Source organism: Bacillus rossius, chromosome 1 (assembly GCF_032445375.1).
Source record: "Bacillus rossius redtenbacheri isolate Brsri chromosome 1, Brsri_v3, whole genome shotgun sequence".
Lineage (NCBI taxonomy): Eukaryota > Metazoa > Arthropoda > Insecta > Phasmatodea > Bacillidae > Bacillus > Bacillus rossius.
This window is the reverse complement of record NC_086330.1, coordinates 91,508,329-91,529,023: the sequence shown is the minus strand read 5'-3', so window position 1 is coordinate 91,529,023 and position 20,695 is coordinate 91,508,329. Positions and strand designations below refer to the sequence as shown.

Here is a 20,695-nt window from a genome sequence, read left to right as displayed (position 1 = left end):
ACTACAGGTTGGGAAGATCAATGTTATAAGTTTGGCACACTATTTGGTTTCTCCGCCAGGTAGCAGTAGTGTTCGATGAGGTGGTCATTTTCATCTGTTTCAATGCATTTAAATGGGCCGTTTGCATTTTTCAAAGTGAAATAACAATATGTGTAAAACTTCTCAGTTTGTTTTGAATTTAAAATTAGGATAGCTTAACTTTCATCTTTAAGTAGTTTTTAATTTAGTTTTTCAATATGCCTAAGTGTTGTTTTGTGCCCGGTTGCAAAACTGGATGTAGAGAAAGTACGACGCAAGCATTAACGTATTTAAGGCTCCTGCAGACGAAAAAAAAAAAGAGAATTATGGAACAGAAAGATCCCAAGGAGTGATAGAGATTTAAGGAAAACTGATATGTTTGTGAAATAAATTTCGAGGTTCATGAAAATAAATTGTATATCCTAACCAATTCCATCCCGACTTCCAGCTTGATAATCACGTTAGGCTCTGTAGTAGGATGAGTTCGCTGGTATCAAACCAGATATAAATATTGTACTATAACATGCATTATGATCTTTTCTTTCTGTTAAGGTTCGAGTTCGTTTCTGTATGATTATTAAAAAAAACTTCAGGTTACATCTTTTATGCCAATAACCCCAAAATTAAAAAAAAAATTGGCATTCATATTTTCAGTACGTTTTGGGTTGTTGTTAATTGTAATAGGTACTTTAAATATCAACATTTATTCACCCATTAATTCAAATTTTCTCTTGGCAAATTTAAATAAAATTATATATATTTTATCGAAAATCATGTAAGTAGGGTAATTTTTTCAAATAGCCTTCTAGTTTGCCATAATACTACTTACCACTAAGTAATATTTCTTTCGTTGCAATTTTCATTCAGGTTATCATTTTGCTCAAGGATTCCAATCTGTTGACTATATTTAACACAATTTTTTAGATAACCAATTATATCAAAATAATCTAATTGAAAAAGTTTTCACCAGAACTACATGTGTGTTAATTTAAATTTAAATGCAATTGCGCTTACTAGAGAAAGTTAACAGAACTTTGAAACTTTGTTGGCATTAATAACAATTCAGTCAGTCTAAATTGTTGCTCAATCTTCCAGTAGACACAACACAGAGAACACACACTGTGTATTAAGGAACGTAAAAAAAAAAAAAAAAAACCATTGTGGAAGCCAGATGTTCCAAGATGATATATTTATAGACCTGTACAATTTCCTTTCACAACTAGGAAAATCTAAACGCACGTGACTTAGTACAAAAGATCCTCAGTTTAATATAAAGTAGGAAAAATAGATTTAACGAGTTAGGTTATATGAAGTAATTAAAGGGTAGAGGGGCTGGGGAAATCCGGGAGATAGGCTGACCCGAGGGGTGTACAGAGGGAGGAGGGATCACCAGTGCAAGATCCAGAGGGAGTGGAGACGAACTGAACCAGGAAAGCAGGTGTTTCTGGTGAGGACAGGGCGAGAGTGGAATGGGCTTGAGGGAAGGGTACTGAATGGGAGAGGAGGGACGGACTTCAGGAGGAGGCTTCAGAAATTGGTGGAGTGAGCTAGAGGGGAACTCCTTGCCAACGGGTGAAAGCCCAACCACAAGTGAATAAAGATAATAAAATACTTTCCAACTGCCCTGAGTTCGCTCCAACCAACTGAAAAATATATCAATGCGTGCTGTAGGTACATTATTTAATATTTAAATTCAAATGAAGTCAATGACTATTTGAAGCTCATTCAAAATCCCTTTATTACCTTAATTGCATTTTAATTTTAATTATTTTGGTTTAAATAAATTCATGCAAAAAATATTGATGAACAAAAAGCACAATTGATTAAAAAAACATATATATGTGTGTGTATGAATGAAGTGATTTGAATAGTTCCAAACTTACAATACAAAATGAGATAACTATTTAATTTTTGTTAGGGTTGACTGTAATGTTACTCAACATTTTTATTTTTATACTTATATTTGAATACAACAAATGAGGGCTTATTATTGTGGATTGGGTTGAAAATGAGAAAATCCATTAACAACCACTTAGCTCAAACAATAATTTGCTCAAATTCAAAGATGCACAGTTTTTAAAGAGCACAAAGTGTTACAGGACATGAAGTGGCATGTGGCATACATGTTAAACACAGCTGTTATTACAGCGGTAATCTGTCAAGTAATTAGCAACTATGTATACACATTTCAGGAACAAATGATATTAAGAAATTATGTTCACGAAGTTCAAGGTGAAACCATCAAGATACCAAGAGGAAAATTTTTTCGACCCATTTGAAAAGTAAATTACGTGTGGAACTTCCCGAAGGTCGAGAGGAGGATGTACTGGGGATTAGTGGGTCGATCAGTGAAAAAATGGGTTGGGTGAATCAAATTGAGAAAAATCAACTGGTAGAATACGTAAACAATATCCCGAAAATTATAAGAGGAGACGCTGGGGAGTTGATTGAGTTTTGTGTGGAAACTGAAAAAGTGAGGGAATTGGGTATTTTTGACCAAGATAAGGACTTGTTAAGGTGTTTAGTAGGAAAGTGTGGAGGCGTAGCTAGACAGATAATGGTTCGTTGTTTGGAAAATTGTATGGATTGGGAGCACACTAAGTCCAGTTTGTGGGAGAATCTTTTCCCTCGTAGATTAAGGGAAAAACTGATTAAAGAGAAAGTGTACCGTTTTCAAGGGGAGGAAGAAAACACAGGGGTATTTGTTGAAAGTATATTATCCATGAATAGAGTATTTGGGACCGGCCTTACTAATAAAGAATTAATAGAAATAATTCTTGAAAATATGTACCCCAGCAAAAGAAGGGAATGCTCATTTGTACAGAGGCCAACAAAAGTAAGGGATTGTGTACCTGGGCTATAGAAGTGGAAAATGTGTGGCAAGCCCGGCGTGATTCAGGGAACTTTAAGAATAGAAAAAGTGCAGGGTAAATCGTATGGCCCTGGGGGTAGTAAAAGGATTTGTTTTAAATGTGGCTTGGAAGGGCATTACAAGGTAAATTGTCCGAATAGCGGCAATAGTATGTTTAAGTGCAATTATTGTGGAAAAAAAGGCCACGTAGAAAAGTTTTGTTACAAGGCAAAGGCGGATAGGAAAAGGAACGTACCAGAGGAATTATGATGAACTTGTGTTGGACAGCATAATTTTGATCACGTTTGTTGACTAGCTCACTTAACTGCCTTTAGATGGTTAATGGAGTCTCGCTGTATCTTCAATTGTTAAAACATCCACATTGTAATGTTTGCTTTAATAAGTTAAGGAACTATGTGGCATAAGCTTATTGTTATCCTTTTTTGGTGTTTTAAAATTTTAGATTTTTAGTATGTAATGTTTAGGATACATTTTGCCTTTTGCATTTATATTTGCATTAGCCATTTTATATACGTATATTTTTGATAAGATTCTTTGGATTGCTACAGCTCTTGTTTAAAAGGGTTTGTTTTCCGAATGGATTTTTTGGAAGTTAGTACCCTTTAGGATCGTAGCTTTAAAGCTTTTAATGTTATTCCAGATTTTATAAACTGTAAGTTCTTATTCTGTAATAATTAATTTATTTAGTATTTTTTCTCGTTTAAATTTCAATTTAGTTTTTAGGTGATGTAAAACTTTTTTGAGACTTTGGCTGTAGGTCGTGCTTTTAACCCTTTCTTTGTGCTTTCGAGTCTTCTTACTGTTTGCGAGTTTTTTTTTTAGTTTTCTTTCCTAGTCTTTTCGCTTTTCTTTCTTCTCTTGTACGTGTTTCTTTGGGTGGCTTTACGTGTCGCGGACCTGATAGTTAAAGGGCTCAAGGAAGTTATCTATATTTTCTTTTTTTTTTGTTGGAGTGGTTGAGGCCACTTGTGGCGGCCTCAGTCGTCTTGGTTATTACTATTACCTTTATTTTGCGTAAAGTTTATTTTAAGATGAGTTAATTTTTTCAATAACATTATTTATGTGTTTATATTAGTTAATGGTGTATGTTATTATTTATTTATTGTAACTTTTTAATCGTATACCTTTTTTATTTTACGTTAAGTACCCTTATTCTGGAGTGGGACTTGCAAGAAATAACCAGAACGATCTAGCGGAGTGAGGGGTGGTAGTAGAGGAGGGGGGTGACGTCAGCTGACGTGACAAGGGGAGGCGACGGCCAGCTGTTTGCAGCGGGGGAGTGTGTGTTTGACCGCCGGCCGCGGAACTACTCGGTGGAGAGTAGAATTTGCATCCCAGCGATGAGTAACTGGTGTTAAGTTACGTGAATAAGATTTAATATGACGGTAACGCCACGACACCTTGGGCGAAGCAACATAAGTGGTGGTATACGAGAACGCGATATTTGGGGGCCTAGTGCACGGGCCACCGATACAGCGCGATGCAAGAGGCGCTAAAAAGTGAGTGGGGATTACACCCGACCCCGGCAGTCATCAACTACAGAGGTATGCTTCAGTAACAAGTAAGTGCGAGAACTGGATTTTGTATTTTTTGCCCGGCTGGTATGACTTATGGAAGACGTGTTTGAAAGACAGAGTGCGGCGACGGGAATTGCTGGTTGAATTTATCTAGACTGAAGGACGTCACTATTTCGTTTCCCCCCCCCCCCCCCCCCCCCTCCTCCGTAATAGACTTTGTGGGACTTTGGAATATAATTAAGTTTACTGTAAGAGTGTCTGTATACAAATGTCGCTACATGCGTTGAATTCAATTATAGCAATTTAAATGATATCTCGAATTAACCTTTTAGATCCCTTTACCCTTTTACAGTACTTAATTTTGAGCATCTTCTTTTTGGTAATTCATTATTATAACTATCACAATAGGTTATGCAGGACTGTCGGTAAATTTAGCATGATAATGATTTATTTTGCGCACTGGCCAAATGTTACACCAGTCCATGCGCGTCTGTTGAATTTAATTTTACTACACTTTCAATATCAGCATGGAAGTGGTGACGCGTATACGGGACTGGCGTGGCGGGTGCGGACGTGTGCAACTACCCTGGTATAAGGGGGGTTGGCCACAACCTTATTGCAGTATAATTTGCAATGTTTATTAAAACTTCGGCACCAGGGCCCTATTTCATAAACACAGTAATAATATTAGTTCCTAAATAGTAGTGAAATAAAAAGTAGCTATTAGTGTAGAAATTTATGTTTCATAAACAAAGTTGAAGGACTGCTAAAATAGTTCACTAATTTTATTAGTTTAATAGTCAGCTGATGTTGGTGGGTGATATTTTGATGTTTACATTTTTGAACATTGTGTAAAAATGGCTAAAAGAGAACTTAAAAACAGGAAATATGAAAAATTTTTGAGAATAGAGATGTTCTGTTTGGTGCATTTTCTGGCACTTTAACAAAAGATGTGAAGAAGTTATGTTAGACAGAAATTCGTGATTATGTAGTAGAAATCGGTTTAGTCACAAACGACAAAGACTAAGCCAATTAACCTACAGACACTAGCTTTTTAGAAACATTGTGCATGTCTGCTATGCAGTGGTATTGCACACCACTACCAAGCCAGTGTAGTGCTATTTGCAGTGGTTGCTTAGGTGAAAGTGCCTGGTTCCGTGCTGTTGGATGGAATAAAAAAAGTTCAATCCTTGTGAGCACATAATTAAAAACACCACGTGTTAACCTAAAACGTTCATTGTACTCATATGTTTCCTCTAACAACGTTTAGGTTTTCCTTTCTTGAAAATGTCTCGGTCGTCTTACTATTACATCATCTTCACTTCCACTAGAATCTGAGGATTCCATTTTCATTGTTAAATTTTTGTACTTCACAAACAGATACCACTGCTGTTCTCTAAAAATTGATGACTCTTAAAATGATTTATTATAAAGCCAAGATTGATAAATTTCAGTGCTAATAATCAGTGCAATATATTTGTGTTTGAAGTTTATGAAACACTCTTGATTTTGAACTCATTTTATCACTGATTATTAGGAGTCCTACACTACTAGCTACTTTTTTACACTACCAGTTTTATGAAACCAAACTTATAATTAGCAGCTACTTCTATGACTCCTGACTCCTAATTATGAGACTAATAAGTTTTATGAAATAGGGCCCTGTAGTAGAATTAACCTTATCTTCGTTAAGGAAGCATTCGCCTACGTGATAAGTTAGTAGAAGCTATGTTGGCTAACCTGGACAAACCAGGTTTGTTTTGTTTACATTTTACCATATATGACGCAACTTGGATAAATACAAGATATTAGGTTATTCTTTTGTTTTGATATAATTTTTATATACTTTACGCAAAATACAATAAACGCGTTCTCATATCCGGCCAAGTGTGCACTGTAGTTTAGAATTCGGCATCATATTATTTTTATTTTTCGTAGAGTGTAAAAGTTTGATTTTGCTTGCATTCAATAAATACGGTATTGGCATAATGGAGTGGAGGAACACGGGGTTGCCACTTGAACAAACCCCGGCGCACAAATGAGAAGAAACTTAGTGCGAACTATACCCGAGATAAATTTTGAGCATCAAAAGCATACACGAACACGGCTTATGTAAAAATAAAGTAATTATGCTGAAACACAAGACTTGGGTTAAAGTATACTTTAACCTTGCGTGAGTATTAGTGATCTGCAAATAGTAGAATCCCGCTGATGCGACCCCTCACGTTTTCCGGAAAAACCGACTTATAAACGGAATGGTCCCAATAGAGAATTTGGGCCAATTTTACCCCCCCCCCCCCCCCCCGCCTTCCAAATATATCCAAAAACATAAAAAATCGCCTTTGTTCGCATAGATTTCATATTCAAATAATCTATGGCGTAAAAAGACAACTTTTTAAATTCATACTAAACTTTGCACTCGCATACCCCGAACAATGCGTTCCGATAAATACTCGCGCTAAGTGAATTCGCGTCACGTGAGTTCGGCGGCTATGCTAGCCGGCTGGTGGTTATTTTCGTTCAAAACGTGGCGAAGGAACTTGTGTGGATCAGGTAGAAAACATTCGGCTATAAACGAAAGATATAAGAACAATGCTATCCTGAAATGCTGTAACATGTCTTTGGAGTAGATAATCACAACGACAGACTGACAGGATGCGCTCCCGCCCTTGCGGTCAGCGATGTTTATTTTGACAGCTCAAGCAATTATCTTTTCCACGTCCCTTCACAGCGTAAAAAAAAGGAAAAAAAAAACACGTTGGGATGCAGATGGAAAAGTAACTATGCAGTAAAATAAATATATTTACGGCCCTGCTAAATTTTTCTATTCAATAACATTCGAGGTATTAGTTATTTTTCAGCAGAAACTGCTGTGTGACTAATAAACAAATTGTATCATAATAACTTATAAGTATTTATTAACAGCGAAGGACAGTCGTATAAGCCCATAAAATATTTATTTTACCGAGAATGGACTATACAACCTGGCTTTTGTCACACGCGGTGTGGGAGAGAGGAGGAGGATGCTGACAGTTTCTCACGCAGAAGGTTGAAATAAGGGAGGGAATGTGTTGAAATGTTAGTTGGAAAAGGGGGGGGGGGGGGTGTTTTTACATGGTTTGTGGCTCTGGGAGGGATGAGCCTTGAAGAATTAGCAGGGGATGGGAGAGGTAAGCATTATGTCACGTATGACGTCAAGCCGCCGCTACCGCCAGCCTGGCCGGACAAGTTTCTTACACTCTCGCAGAAGCTACCACAGCGGCTTTTCGTGCGGGCGGGTAAGATAACATGACAGCTGAGACAACTTTTCGTGCGATAGTGGACGCGCCGAGCTCGGCTAGACACTGCCGCGTGGACAGTCTTAAGGGGTGGTATCTATTTTTACCCGTCTTTTGTATGCCTGCACACATAGCGCCCAACAAAGTGTAATAGACTTGTTTTTCAGCCGATTTTACTCAAATTTTCGACTTTCTCTGCTCAAATTTTAAACGGTTTCTCAAAAAACAGTCGTATAAACGAAATGGACGCATCAGAGGGGGTGGCATTGGCGGGATTCTACTGTAATGGTACTTTTCGGGGATATATTCGCAGTGTTATATAGAAATGTTGTGGTTTTCGCGAATGTACTTACTTTTTGCATTTTCATGCCAAATTTGCATGAATTTTTGCAAAATTCGTGATCGCGAAAAATCCCAGGCCCTATACTTGCCTCTTGTTAAATATCTCTGGTGCTGTAAGTACCTGCATTGTCTTGCGTGAGAACAACTGGTGGATTTCATTGTGCCGTCCTAAAGATTTTAAATAAGAAAAGTGATTTTTTTTATTTGAAAGTATTATCATAACATTAAAATCATTAAGAATTAATATGGCATATGATACATAAATTATTCCACATATGGGAATTAAATTACATGGATGTTTCTGAAGCTAAATAAATTACAATTATTAAATGCCAATCCTCCATACAAATTCAAATCAATCTTAATCTACAAGTAACAATATCAAACATTTATGTTATGAAAGAATGATCCTTGAAAAGTTAATTTAATTAGAATTACGATTATCAACAATGGTTATACATTTATCCATGATAAATTTAAACATGAATAATAGAAACTATGAATGCAATCATATGTACAAAATTATTTACATTTATTTTGCGTAACTAAAATATCTATGACTCAATTAAACTGACCAGGTGATCAAACAAGAAATTAATAGTTTAACTAGCTTCTAACTTAATTGCGTGCTAACTGCTTGCTGAAATGCAAAGGATTCTTTTGTTTAGCTGCCTATCTCTACCTCTGAAGTTACCAATAAAAATTATAACATTTGTCAAACCAAGTTTTACAAATAGTAAGAATAGTCAAAATTATGTCACATATGACTATGGGCTAAAATTTACTTCTTTCATAGCAGTACAGTTCTGGTTACCACTCCTCGATTTTCAAGCAATGATTTGGTCCTCATCGTAGGTCACCTCACAAAAGTCCTTACGTTGATATTTTTACAAAGACTTACAATGTCAGCTACTGATACTGAATGGCCAAGTCAGTGCGGGATCCGTAGTAATAACACTCACAATGTTGTTTGCTGATGTTGTAAGTGAGGAAGACTCAAAATGTTTTAGGATATCTCGTAGCACTAATATTCAGTTCAATATTCACAATGTTGATACATTTGAGGGAGTCAGACTGATTTTTATATAAGTATGTCTTAGATATCATTTTATCTTCTGTAGTTTTAATGTCATTTATCAGTCTTTATTTTTACTATTTCTTTAATAATATTCCTTAAAATCGATGATTCACTATAAGAGAAGACTTCTCACATGTCTATTCATGACGAAGACTATTTAAGTTCCAAAATAAATGTTACTGTCAATTGATTGATTACTGAAATAACATATTTCGGATACAAACTGTTTTTTACAATTTTTTATTTATCCTTTACATCTTCCGACCACGAAAACAAATACAAGTCCAAAATACAAATTATCCACACAAAGCAACTTCACTGGCTCAAAATACTAGTTTACTGTTCTCAGGTACTGAAAAATGAATCTTATATACTTTTGTAATGCCCCCTATGAAGTGTACCCACTTTACTGTCGCAGTAAATGAGCCCTTTCACAGTTGCAGATTAATAAATTCTCCCTGTCATGCTCTTCTGAATTTTTAATGGGCACCAGTACCCAAAGGTACCCAACTTAATTATTTATTAGATAGAATAATAAATTTAATACTAATTATAATACTTTTATTGTTTAACATAAAAAAATAAAATGACAAAGGCAGTTGCTTACACTTGCGAATAAAAAGAAAACAACATATTAAGTAGCCAATAAAATTACGTTGGGCACAACAGATACAAAAGTTCATTGGTTAGGAGATAAAAATAAATTTAGCTAGTTCAGTATTCGTTGGTTCGCATGAAATTCAGTATCCTTCAAGTCTTCTGAGTGAAGTCGTACAACATATTAATCGTGCCATAATTCCAAGAAAACTAGAGGCTTTAATATTATTCAAATGCGATAGATTTAAAACAATTAGGATAATCAGACAGCAGATGATCACTACCTCAAATAGTGCTATGATTCGGTGATGCGACTGCTCAGGATTCAACATAGCATATAGTCATACCTGAAGATTTGATGATATATGGTTTTAGATAAAGCCCCAATAAAACCATTACTCTCAGAGCTTCGCCGAAGCTCGGGCGTATTTTCCTAGCCAATTTGAGAGACGTAGCGATGCTATATAATATTTAAAATGTCACGTCGGCAAGGCCCGACGCGACAACCACACAAGCCACAAGATGGCACACCGAAGTTTTTTTCTCTTCTCTTACAAAATTAATAGCGTCTCTAATCAACAATGTCTTTAAAAGATCCGCTGATCTATCGGCCAATCACCGGCCTTGAATTAAGCATTTAAAAGATATTACATTTAACATTATTAACATAGAGAAAGGTTGCGAAGCTCAAAGCAATTATTCAAAACAAATATAGAAGTTAATTAACATGAAATATATATAAATTTGTGACAAATAAAAATGTAAACAAATACTGAAAAACATAAATAAATTATTTCAAATTAAAGTTTCAGTGTTCTGTGATCTGATGTAGTATCACACTGTTCCCAAGAAAATCTCGTGGTTGTTTGCGGGTCGTTACCACAACTCCAAATGTACAATAACGTCGAATACCATAATGCCGAATGCCAAATTGACCGCAATGCCGACAGCTGGAAAACTGCTGTGTACCACAACGCCGAAATACAGTAACGCCAAAATATGTACCACAACCTAACCTTACCTTACCTTACCTTACCTTACCTTACCTAACCTAACCTAACCTAACCTAACCTAACCTAACCTAACCTAACCTAACCTAACCTAACCTAACCTAACCTAACCTAACCTAACCTAACCTAACCTAACCTAACCTAACCTAACCTAACCTAACCTAACCTAACCTAACCTTTGCGGCAGTCCTGCAATGACATTTTTCGGCGTTAATGTATTTCGGCGTTGTGGTAATTCAGCATTGTGGTACACAGCAGTTTTCTAGCTGTCAGCGTTGTAGTCAATTTGGTATTCTGCGTTATGGTTTTCAGCATTATTGTACGTTCAGCGTTGTGGTATTTCGGTGTTGTGGTGCGTCCCTGTTGTTTGCAACTCACGATACAAGCCGAAGAACTCTGTCCTCAGAACAAGACAAAATTACTCACCCATTGACTGTGTTCAAACAAAATCTAATTAAAATGTTCTGAAAAAGATTTCAAGTTCTCTCTTCATATCATTAATTTATCATTTGTGACCCACCACCCGACACTTAACCTTTTGGTACTTCATACAGATGCTGACTAACTTCATGGTCGCTCTTCTTCCTGAGGAAGGACACAGAGCACTCATGTGATGTAATTTTCGACCAATCACAAAATTATGTAAACCGTAAAATATCAGCCAATATTGGCCCATGGCAACAGCACTTTGACTAAAATCCAGACAGTTTCTCACACTCACAGAACTTTCTTTCTCTCTCTAATTGTTACGTAACTGGTAAACTGTTGCATCAGATTTTTTTGAACAAAGAACTAAGGCAAAAAAAAATTTAAAAAGAAAATTATTGGAATGCATCTAAGAATCAAAAATATACAAGCAATACTTAAAAAAATATGTGAAAGAACATAAAAATGTAACTGCACAAATAAACAAACAGGTAAAAATAACTCAAGTAGATTATTTACCATAAAGCCAGCAAATCATCAGGAACACACTTAAAAAGTATGGAAAGATGTAAATTATGATCATAAAAATATGTTAAACAAACTAATATTTCTGAAAAAAATATAAATAGCTGTTATTTAAATCAAAACAGAATACGTATCCATAGCATAATAAATTGTTACCAACATTCATTTAGACACTGTGGATGGCAGTACCCTGGGTTACGACAAACTCCATACAATCCTACACACCTACACTCACTTGAACAAATTCATGTTTAATTTTTTACTCTAAGAAAAACTTAATTATTAATTTTTTTTTTTGTAAATGCTAAATAAATGTTAATTTTGATGTCCTGATACAAGTGTTTTCTACCTAAGCCAGAATACACTTGGATGTAACACATACTTTGATGTCAATTGGTGACGAAATTGGTACTTGTTAGTAATTTTTTAATGCCAGGCAATGATGTGTATTTGGTGCACCAGTGGTCGTAACGATGAGCGTGTGTCGTCAGAGCCGCTACTGTACGCACACCCGCCGGGCTTCCCGGAGGGACACTCCAACGAGCTGCTGACGGTCGCCGTCCCCAAGGTGGTGGTGGTGTTCGAGATGGAGGACGGCCCCAGCAGGACCCCGGTGGTTCTGTTCAAGAGTTCTGCGGAGGCCAGCGCCGTCAACTGGTCCCGCCAGCTCTACATGAAAGGTACGCCTGACATTCTGCATTCCCAGGTCTATTTCTCATTTCTCTGGAGGCGAACTTACCTATGTTTTGTTTCAACTTTTAGACGTGGTGTAATCTCGAATCTCCTCTTTATTTTGAGCGAGTTGGAGTTGTCATTTGTAAAATTTATCAGCAACAGCGATAAGTCATTCAGTTGGGTGGCACATTTATCATTTCATCTGATGCAGTGATAATTTCTTATAGCTGGACAACCTTGGCAGCCGGACAATGTGTAATAACAAGCAAGTGAAAGTCCTTAACTATGTACATGGATTATATGCATGATTTGTTAGAAAAGTTGGTCTGCTCTCTGACTTATAGCTTTATGAATGAAAGAAAATTAATATTGTATAGTACAGAGCACAGTGACATCTCAATACAACGAATTTCACTTTAAAATGTATATTTTCAAATCCCTACCACATTTTTGACATTTAAACATAGTTCAGACTAAAGTACATTCTTTTATTAGTGAGTACCAAAACAATAAATTTTATTGGGTAGTTTGATTGAAATTTCATTGCATATTTTTGATTGTTTAATATTTTTTTCAAGTTATACTTCTTTAGGTGCATTAGAAAAAATTATGAGTATAATTTTTTTACCTACAAATAAAAATTATATATGTGCTTTTAAATCATACTGTAGTGACTGATATTGAATACTGGTTCATATAATTAAGAACATTTATTTATTGTGTACATTAGTGACAGAAATTGTTTTTATAAACTTTTTCAAGTATAATTTAAAGTTTATTTATATAAGTAATAAGTAAAGTTATGTACCCATAGGTATAATCTTTTTGCTTTATAAATTATTACATTATAATTTAATAAATAATTAAAATATAAAATTAACATATTTTATGTGTTTATTATCTTACATTATTAATTAAAATTTATTTAGATTATTTTACTACATTATTAAATAATTTTATATTGAATACTGAGTATTTATTTAAAAAATTTAATTTGACTGAATTCATACTTTACCAACCCTATTTATAATATCACTCCAGTTCTTTTATTATTTTATTTCTCAGAATTATTTGCAAGCAAAATTAAAGTTACTTTTTTACTATACCAAATAAGTATAACTTCTAATGTGATACATAATTATATGTACGTACGCAATTTTTTATTATTTTTAAATTTTGTGTTTAACCTCTTATCAACACCGAGGTCATTGGACACACAACTACACAGAACAGGAATAGTTGGCAAGCAATTGGCTGTGCCATATTGAAGAAACCATCCCCGCATTTGCCTAGAGTGATTTAGAGAAACCATGGAAAACTGTAATCAGAATGCTGGACCAAGTTCCTGTGGAATGAGTACAGAGTGAAATCATACCCTATCAATATCATAATAAATATTAAAATTTACATTACAATTATTCATAAATTTATTGGATGTTTTGATATTTTTAAAAGCATAGAACATAAACTTGTGACAGGTGTGAATGTGTATGCCAGGAAGATACGGACGTTAATGATGTTTAGCGGATGCAGATGTTTTAGTCATAGCGCAAGGCTCTATTGATAAGCTCTTGTAGTTTGTTGCGCTAGTGCGCTGACTGTATCTCCACTGACGCTGTCTTATCCCCAGTGGAGGTCCAGTTGCAGGCGTCTTGCTACAACGAGAAGGTGAGAGCGTGGGAGCCCCTGATCGAGCCGGTCGTGGAGGAAGAGCATGTGTATCGGCCATGGGAGGTGCTCATCAAGGTACAGCCACTTTCTGGCAGCATCGTCCCACTCGTAGAGCACACTATTCATTAAGTTGTGACTGATCCAGTTACTCCAGAGCAGTGACGTTTTACTCCTAAACAGTGCAAAATTCATCACTGTGGTGGAACCACATTACAAAATGCTGCACTTTGAAGGATTTGTCACTTTAAAGGTTTAAAGCATATTTTTCCAGATCACTAAAATAGGTAAGTGTATGTTTTACATTTAGCAACAGTTCAGTATAAAGTACTTTCATTATTAAGTACCAAAACAAAACATTTTTACAGGTACATTGTAATTAGATTTCAAGTAAAAATTAAGGTAGGAATTTGACAATTCACAGTTTGGTACAGAAAGTCTTTAGACAATTGTACTTATAAGATTATAGTGGAAACAAAGTCAAACCATTTTTGCACCGAACCTGATTCAGTAAGTAAGTATAAACAATGCTTGACGGGGAGGTAGAGTGCAAGCAAATGCTCATTCCCACTTTACGTAAGCTTGGTGCTTAAACAATCACTGCCATGGGAGGAAAATTATCTTGTAATCATACAAATACAACTGATCACTTTATTGACCTTACATCACCAAATCAGTCATAATCTTGACATCTTGTATTTATGAATAATTTATAAAGTCCTGAACACAAGTTCTTTAAGAATATTGTTTACCTGTCAGAAGACTGTTGTATATTGTTTGTAGTCCCTTAAGCTAAATACGAGCTCATCCACACATATTGTCCTGTAAATGCTAAAAACAGGTTAATGTATCAATTTATATCAAAAACACAATACATATTAACTGGTAAAAAGGCTATGAAGAGGAAGTAGCTGGTGGCTGGTCACAGTGCCACTAATGGCTCATTCAACTCCTCTTCTGAATAAGTATGAAGTATGTCTTTTGAATTGAATACTATTTTTATTTTATGAGTGATTTCATAGCTAATGCTTATTAGCCACCAGAAAAAAAGTCAAGATTGATTTTAATACCTTAAAATGGTTTTTTTTTTTTTACAATCAATTCATGACTACCTCTGGTATGGCATTGCTTTATGTTACCAAAGTATTACGAACAAAAAAAAATAATAAAAAAATACAAAAAAATTCTAACATTATGTTTTGAATTATACATTGTGTTCAGAAAGCCAGTTGGTTGGCAAAACACTCAAGTGAAATCTTAATTGTTGCAAGTGGTATGTTTTATTGTATAAATCGCGTGTACAGGCTAAGGCTGAATTCAACCATAAACCTATGGCTCATCACTTAAAGATAAATTGTAAACACACACACACGCACACGCGCGTGCGAAATATGGTTTAAATTGCTTTCCAAGACTGGCCTACGCCTTTGAATTTGCAACTGAACCAATTGTTTCTTTAAAATAATAAAGAAACTATTTGTGATGAAAAGGCAAGCATCTGCATACTGTCTAATTGAACAAAGTTCTACAGGCACTGAAAATCTTGTCACTGAAGTAAAATTATTTAATGGAACTAATTGAGTGCAGCATCCTTATTTCCCATTAATTTTTGTGATGTGGAGAAGTTTCATGATTTTTAAAGACATAATTAAATATGATGACAAAAGTAATGAAACAGGTCTCCTTGTTGTACTAATATATACCCCACCATTTTTACGAGAAACTTCTATATAATTTAGAATGAAATACTTTGATGCCTGGAAGGTGTGCAACACTCACAACACTTAGTTTGAAACAACTGCCTAAAATCGGGGGGCAGTGATTATTAAGTGATGTACATGTTGGTTGTGTTGCAGGTTTTCCAAGCAAAGGCATTCCCCTTGTCATCCGTAGTCGACGACAAAAGCACGTTGGACAGCGGCAAGGTCCACCCGAAACCCGAGAGAGAGCCCCCGGAACGCAAGTCGGAGGAGTCGGAAACATCTGCAGACGAGACCGAGCTGGAGAACGGCATGACCTTCATCCGCAGACACAACGCCGGACCTGACCTCGGCATGAGAGGTGGTTGCTTTTACTTCTGTCGGAACAGCTTTGAGGGTAATCATATCCTGCCGTCTGGGACTCTTCAAAGATTTGCTATAGTGTCTGTATTAAAATATGCAACCATGATATTGGTATGACAAACCGCAAATAAATATATTTCTAATTCGATTGACGTTCTGTGGTCTCTGATTAATGAACAGGCTCCAGCATGTAACTACTGATCATCTCGGGCAGGCATCTGTAGATGATGTAGCAGTTACATTAGGCCATGTTTGTTAGCTTCAACAAGTGTCCAAAACTAGTTCCTGCGGTTTGAAAAGGCAACAAGTTAAGTAATGAATCTGTACTGCAAGCTGGGGCTAATAATTCAAACATTCCAAGATGGTGATGTCTGATTACCCTAAATGTCTCAGCTCTGTGACGGAGGGGCTTGTGGATAGACTCTGTGACAGAGCGAGGGCAGGTTCAATTGCCTGCAGGAGTGAGAATATCTCATATCTGCTTCTGTACTAGTTAATTTAGCTATTGTAAATACGTAAGTATGTAAGCCATCTACTAGTAAGTCTGCCAGATAATTTACGGTACATAAGCTCTCTTTCAGAAGGAAGCTTTTGCTGACAGAAAAAAATTGCTTCTGAAATCTACTTAAATTAAGTTGAAGAGAAATTCTGGCCAGTTTTATTTTTTCACATGTGTAAATCCTTTGAAATTATTTGTATGCTTGCAAAATCATTTTATGAAATTGTTTAAACTGAATTTTGATCATAACCACCAAAACTGATATGATTAAGTTGAATTAACAAAAAAAGAAAAAGCTATATAATCACTTAAGATTCCTATAGATCCTACATAAGAATATTATAATATACCTATGTAGGACACAACTGCTAATTTTTTGCTGAAAGATTTTGTTTTCAACATTAATTAATTTTAATAATTATTAATTCCTATAGATCCTACATAAGAATATTATAATATACCTATGTAGGATCTATAGGAATTAATAATTATTAAAATTAATTAATGTTGAAAACAAAATCTTTCAGCAAAAAATTAGCAGTTGTGTACACAAAAACCATTTGTTAGTGTATATGATACTATTTAAATTTAACATTGATTTAAACTGGGTTAAAGTACCAATTTTTAAAATGTTAGTGATCTTTTTTGGTTTTGTTACAGAAAGTGTTAGCCTAATAGGATATCCCGAAGACTCTGATTCCGATAATGAGGAAGGAGTTTTGGAGAAACTTGCCACTGCAATTGGACATTTGTTCACAGGGTAAGACATGCTGTCGTTTGTACATTTACTCCTCTTGTAGGAGAATGTCTTGCTGGCAGCAGTATGTACAAACATGACAGATTTCATTTATTTATTCTGCCTGGCATGACAACACTTCAAGTGAGAATGGCCGCAAGCCTAGCAGATTGTGTTACAAATGGTGGATGCATTTACAGTAGAATCCCGCTGATGCGACCCCTCACGGTTCCCGGAAAAATGGACTTATAAACGGAAGGGTCGCAATAGAGAATTCGGGCCAATTCCCCCCCCCCCCTCCCCCCTCAACCCAAAAAAAAAACACATAAAAAATAGCCTTTGTTCACATAGATTTCATATTTGTGCCAGAAATTAGGCATTTCGTCACCTTTTTTAATTTTTTCTATAATCTTAAAATTTTTTGGGGTTTATTATTTTTTTAATTATCTGGTTGTTAATGGGGGTGATTTACTTTTTGTTAGGCCGGTTTACGCCACGGATTTAAACTTTGTACCAGTGGACCGAAGCCCCTTCCCAGGGGGCCAATCTGATATTTTGCTGTCTAAGGTGGACATGGTCAGCCCGGTTGAAATTTCTCTCGCCTGCAGTCACGTCCCGAGTTTGTAATTTTAATTCCCTGCATGACCAAAACTGCATAGAGCAGCTTCTGGGCTGCAAGCTGCTACTTCTCAGAGAGCTGCTGAGAGTACATAGTAAGTCTTGTCACGAACGCGTATCCCATGGACGGTTGTTCCCAGCTTCGTTGCGCCTTTTGTTTCCCCCACCCTTCCCCCTTAGTTCTGAGAAATCCAGGAGCAGTGACCTGACATGAACTTAGCCAAGAGACCTAAAGAGACCTCCACGAAACCTAGCGGCAGAAAAAAGCAACTTCACCCATGGTGGCGAGCCAGCTGAGACTACGCTCGTCACACCTGGCGGCGAGTCAGTTCACCGCCTCCGTTAGTTCCCCTTTACGCCGCCAGAGCGCAGCGCCGCTACGCCTTATGGCCCTATGCTTCTTCCTCCCGACCTGTAGAAGTCGATTGTTGTTGCTTCCGGTACCTGCCGGTAGAGACCGCAGCAGTCGCCCCTTGGCGCAAACTACTGAAGTCATGCGTACAACCACTCGGGCACCTTCGGAAATTTTCGGCCTAGAACCGAACCTTCCCCCTCCTTTGACCCGGGGCCTCACCGCCCGATTTAATTAGGAGCTTTGTCCGATTGCGGGACTCAGTCCTCTGATCGCGGCTACTGACCACGTCTTCTCGACGTCCTCTGCGCTAGGAGGTTTTTCGCGGGGAATTGCGAATTCGGGTGCAGAAGAGATGTAGTCAGTTGCTCTAAGGGATGTGATCCCATTTGTTCAGTAGTCGGTCAGTAGTAGTAATTAGTTCAAGTCATGTCTCTAATTTTTAAGTTTAGGTATTTTTTTTATTTTTATTTTTTTTTTAATTTTCGACTTCGTTCGCGCATCCGCGTCTTCTCGGTCCGCGGCATCTTGATGTCGGCGCGAGACACCTAGTGAGCTCCGAACTCTACACCCTGTTTGGTGAGTAATCCGGCCTTTTCCCCCACATTCCCATTTGTTGGCCTTTTGCGCCGACGGTGTATGACTGTCTGGAAGCAGGTCTAATTCGTTTTGAATTTGGCTTGGTTTTCAGACAGGGTCGAAGTGCTGGAGAGACAAATTGTTCCCAGCTCGTGGTCCTGCACTTCCACTGCGGGTCACGTTTGAAGAGATGTTTCCGCGACCCGACGTTATCTTTTGAAGACCCGGGTGGTAATGTAAAATCAACATCCCCCCCCCTCCCCCCACTATCTAGCTACGAACTACATTAATCGAATGAATAGCCTACCAGCGAACAGTGCTTTCCTCAAGAATATGTAGAATGAATAAAACTAATCATCGATGTAATAATTGGATTAATCAAATTTCGGTGTGATACTTATAAATTTTTGTTTATGTAATTGTTTGTTGTTAAAGTTGAGTATGTGTTGTTATACTAATATCGGGCCGGCCCGTTCTCGAAAAACTTAAGTATATAATTAATATCATTAATTGGGAAACTTTTAAATGCCAAATCAAATGGAAAACAGAATTCATTATTTACATTTTTAAATAAAACTGGGAACCTATAGACCAAGCTACTTGTGTAGTGTTAATTTCTTTTTGATTTACCTTCTTCCCTTAAACGATCCACCAGCTCCCAAGTTGCTTGTGTCAGGGAGTTCCAAATTGTCTTGTTCTCCACCTCATGCCACCCCTGGTCAATAACTTTATTTTTCTTATTAAACTTACCCAGCAAATTTCCAAGGCTCTTTTTAATTAAATTAAAATAATTTAATTTTGAGGCACGAGGGGCGTTACATATTCAAATAGTCTATGGTGTAAAAAAGACAACTTTTAAAATTCATATTATAGTATTTAAATAGAATGATGTCTCCCAAAAAAAAAACGATACCCTAGAAAGCAATATTGCAGAGAAAAAAAAAATTCAACACAGTGCAGTGTGTCCATTTTCGCCATCTTTGTATAGAAAAATCAGACGATTTAGTATTGAAATGATAACTTTTTATTAAAGGTTTATTATGTCTCTTGCAGGCTGTATTAGTGTGGCGTTTGAAAGGTTGCATCCCGTGACACAACGGGTGGTCTGGCGGCGCTTATCGCTCTGGTCCTTCGAGCTAACGTGCAGGAATGCGAGAAGTAGGGTAAGCGCGTGTGTGTGCATGTGTGTGTGTGTGAGAGAGAGAGAGAGAGAGTGAGAAAAAAGGGGGGGGCTGGCGACCAGCAGCATCGTTAGCTAGCGAGAGTGTGACGGTAAATGTCGACCTTCACCACTTCCGCTTGCTGCAGGGATCGCTCTCTTTTATCTCTGTCTCCCCCTCCCACAAATATATTGGCTGGCAGGTCTCGCCCTCTTCACCTTCTTTATCTTATCTCTCACGCACACTTGAAGCACCTAATACGTAGGCACGGGACCGGGACGGCAATAGACGCGCGCATAGATGATATCAGGTGACGCGCGCAGTTTACTGGTATTGGGAATCGTGGGCAGTCTAGAGGGGTGGTATCTATTTTTAGCCTTCTTTTGTATACCTGCCTGCTTACAGTACAGCGCTCGCCAAGATAAACGTGAACACATAGCGCCCAACAAAGTGTAACAGACTTGTTTTTCAACCGATTTTACTCAAATTTTCGACTTTCTCTGCTCAAATTTTTCACGGTTCCTCAAAAAACGGTCGTTTAAATGGAATGGACGCATCAGAGGGGGGTCGCATCGGCGGGATTCTACTGTAATTTTAAAATATTCGCTAATAAGTAATAGATATTTTAACAACCTACGTGTACATGTTTTTAATTTTTGAGTAATCAGGAGCCTTAATATGC

General features: G+C 36.9%; 1 protein-coding gene across 1 annotated transcript in view; it reads left to right on the top strand.

Moving 5' to 3' along the window:
- Positions 1–20,695, top strand: part of LOC134539961 (intermembrane lipid transfer protein VPS13A-like) — a 392,760-nt gene that overhangs the window by 248,799 nt on the left and 123,266 nt on the right. Inside the window, exons 33-36 of the mRNA XM_063382355.1 lie at positions 12,155–12,343; positions 13,969–14,084; positions 15,863–16,070; positions 17,229–17,328. Coding sequence (XP_063238425.1) covers positions 12,155–12,343; positions 13,969–14,084; positions 15,863–16,070; positions 17,229–17,328 — 613 coding nt within the window. The remainder of the gene's footprint in view (positions 1–12,154; positions 12,344–13,968; positions 14,085–15,862; positions 16,071–17,228; positions 17,329–20,695) is intronic.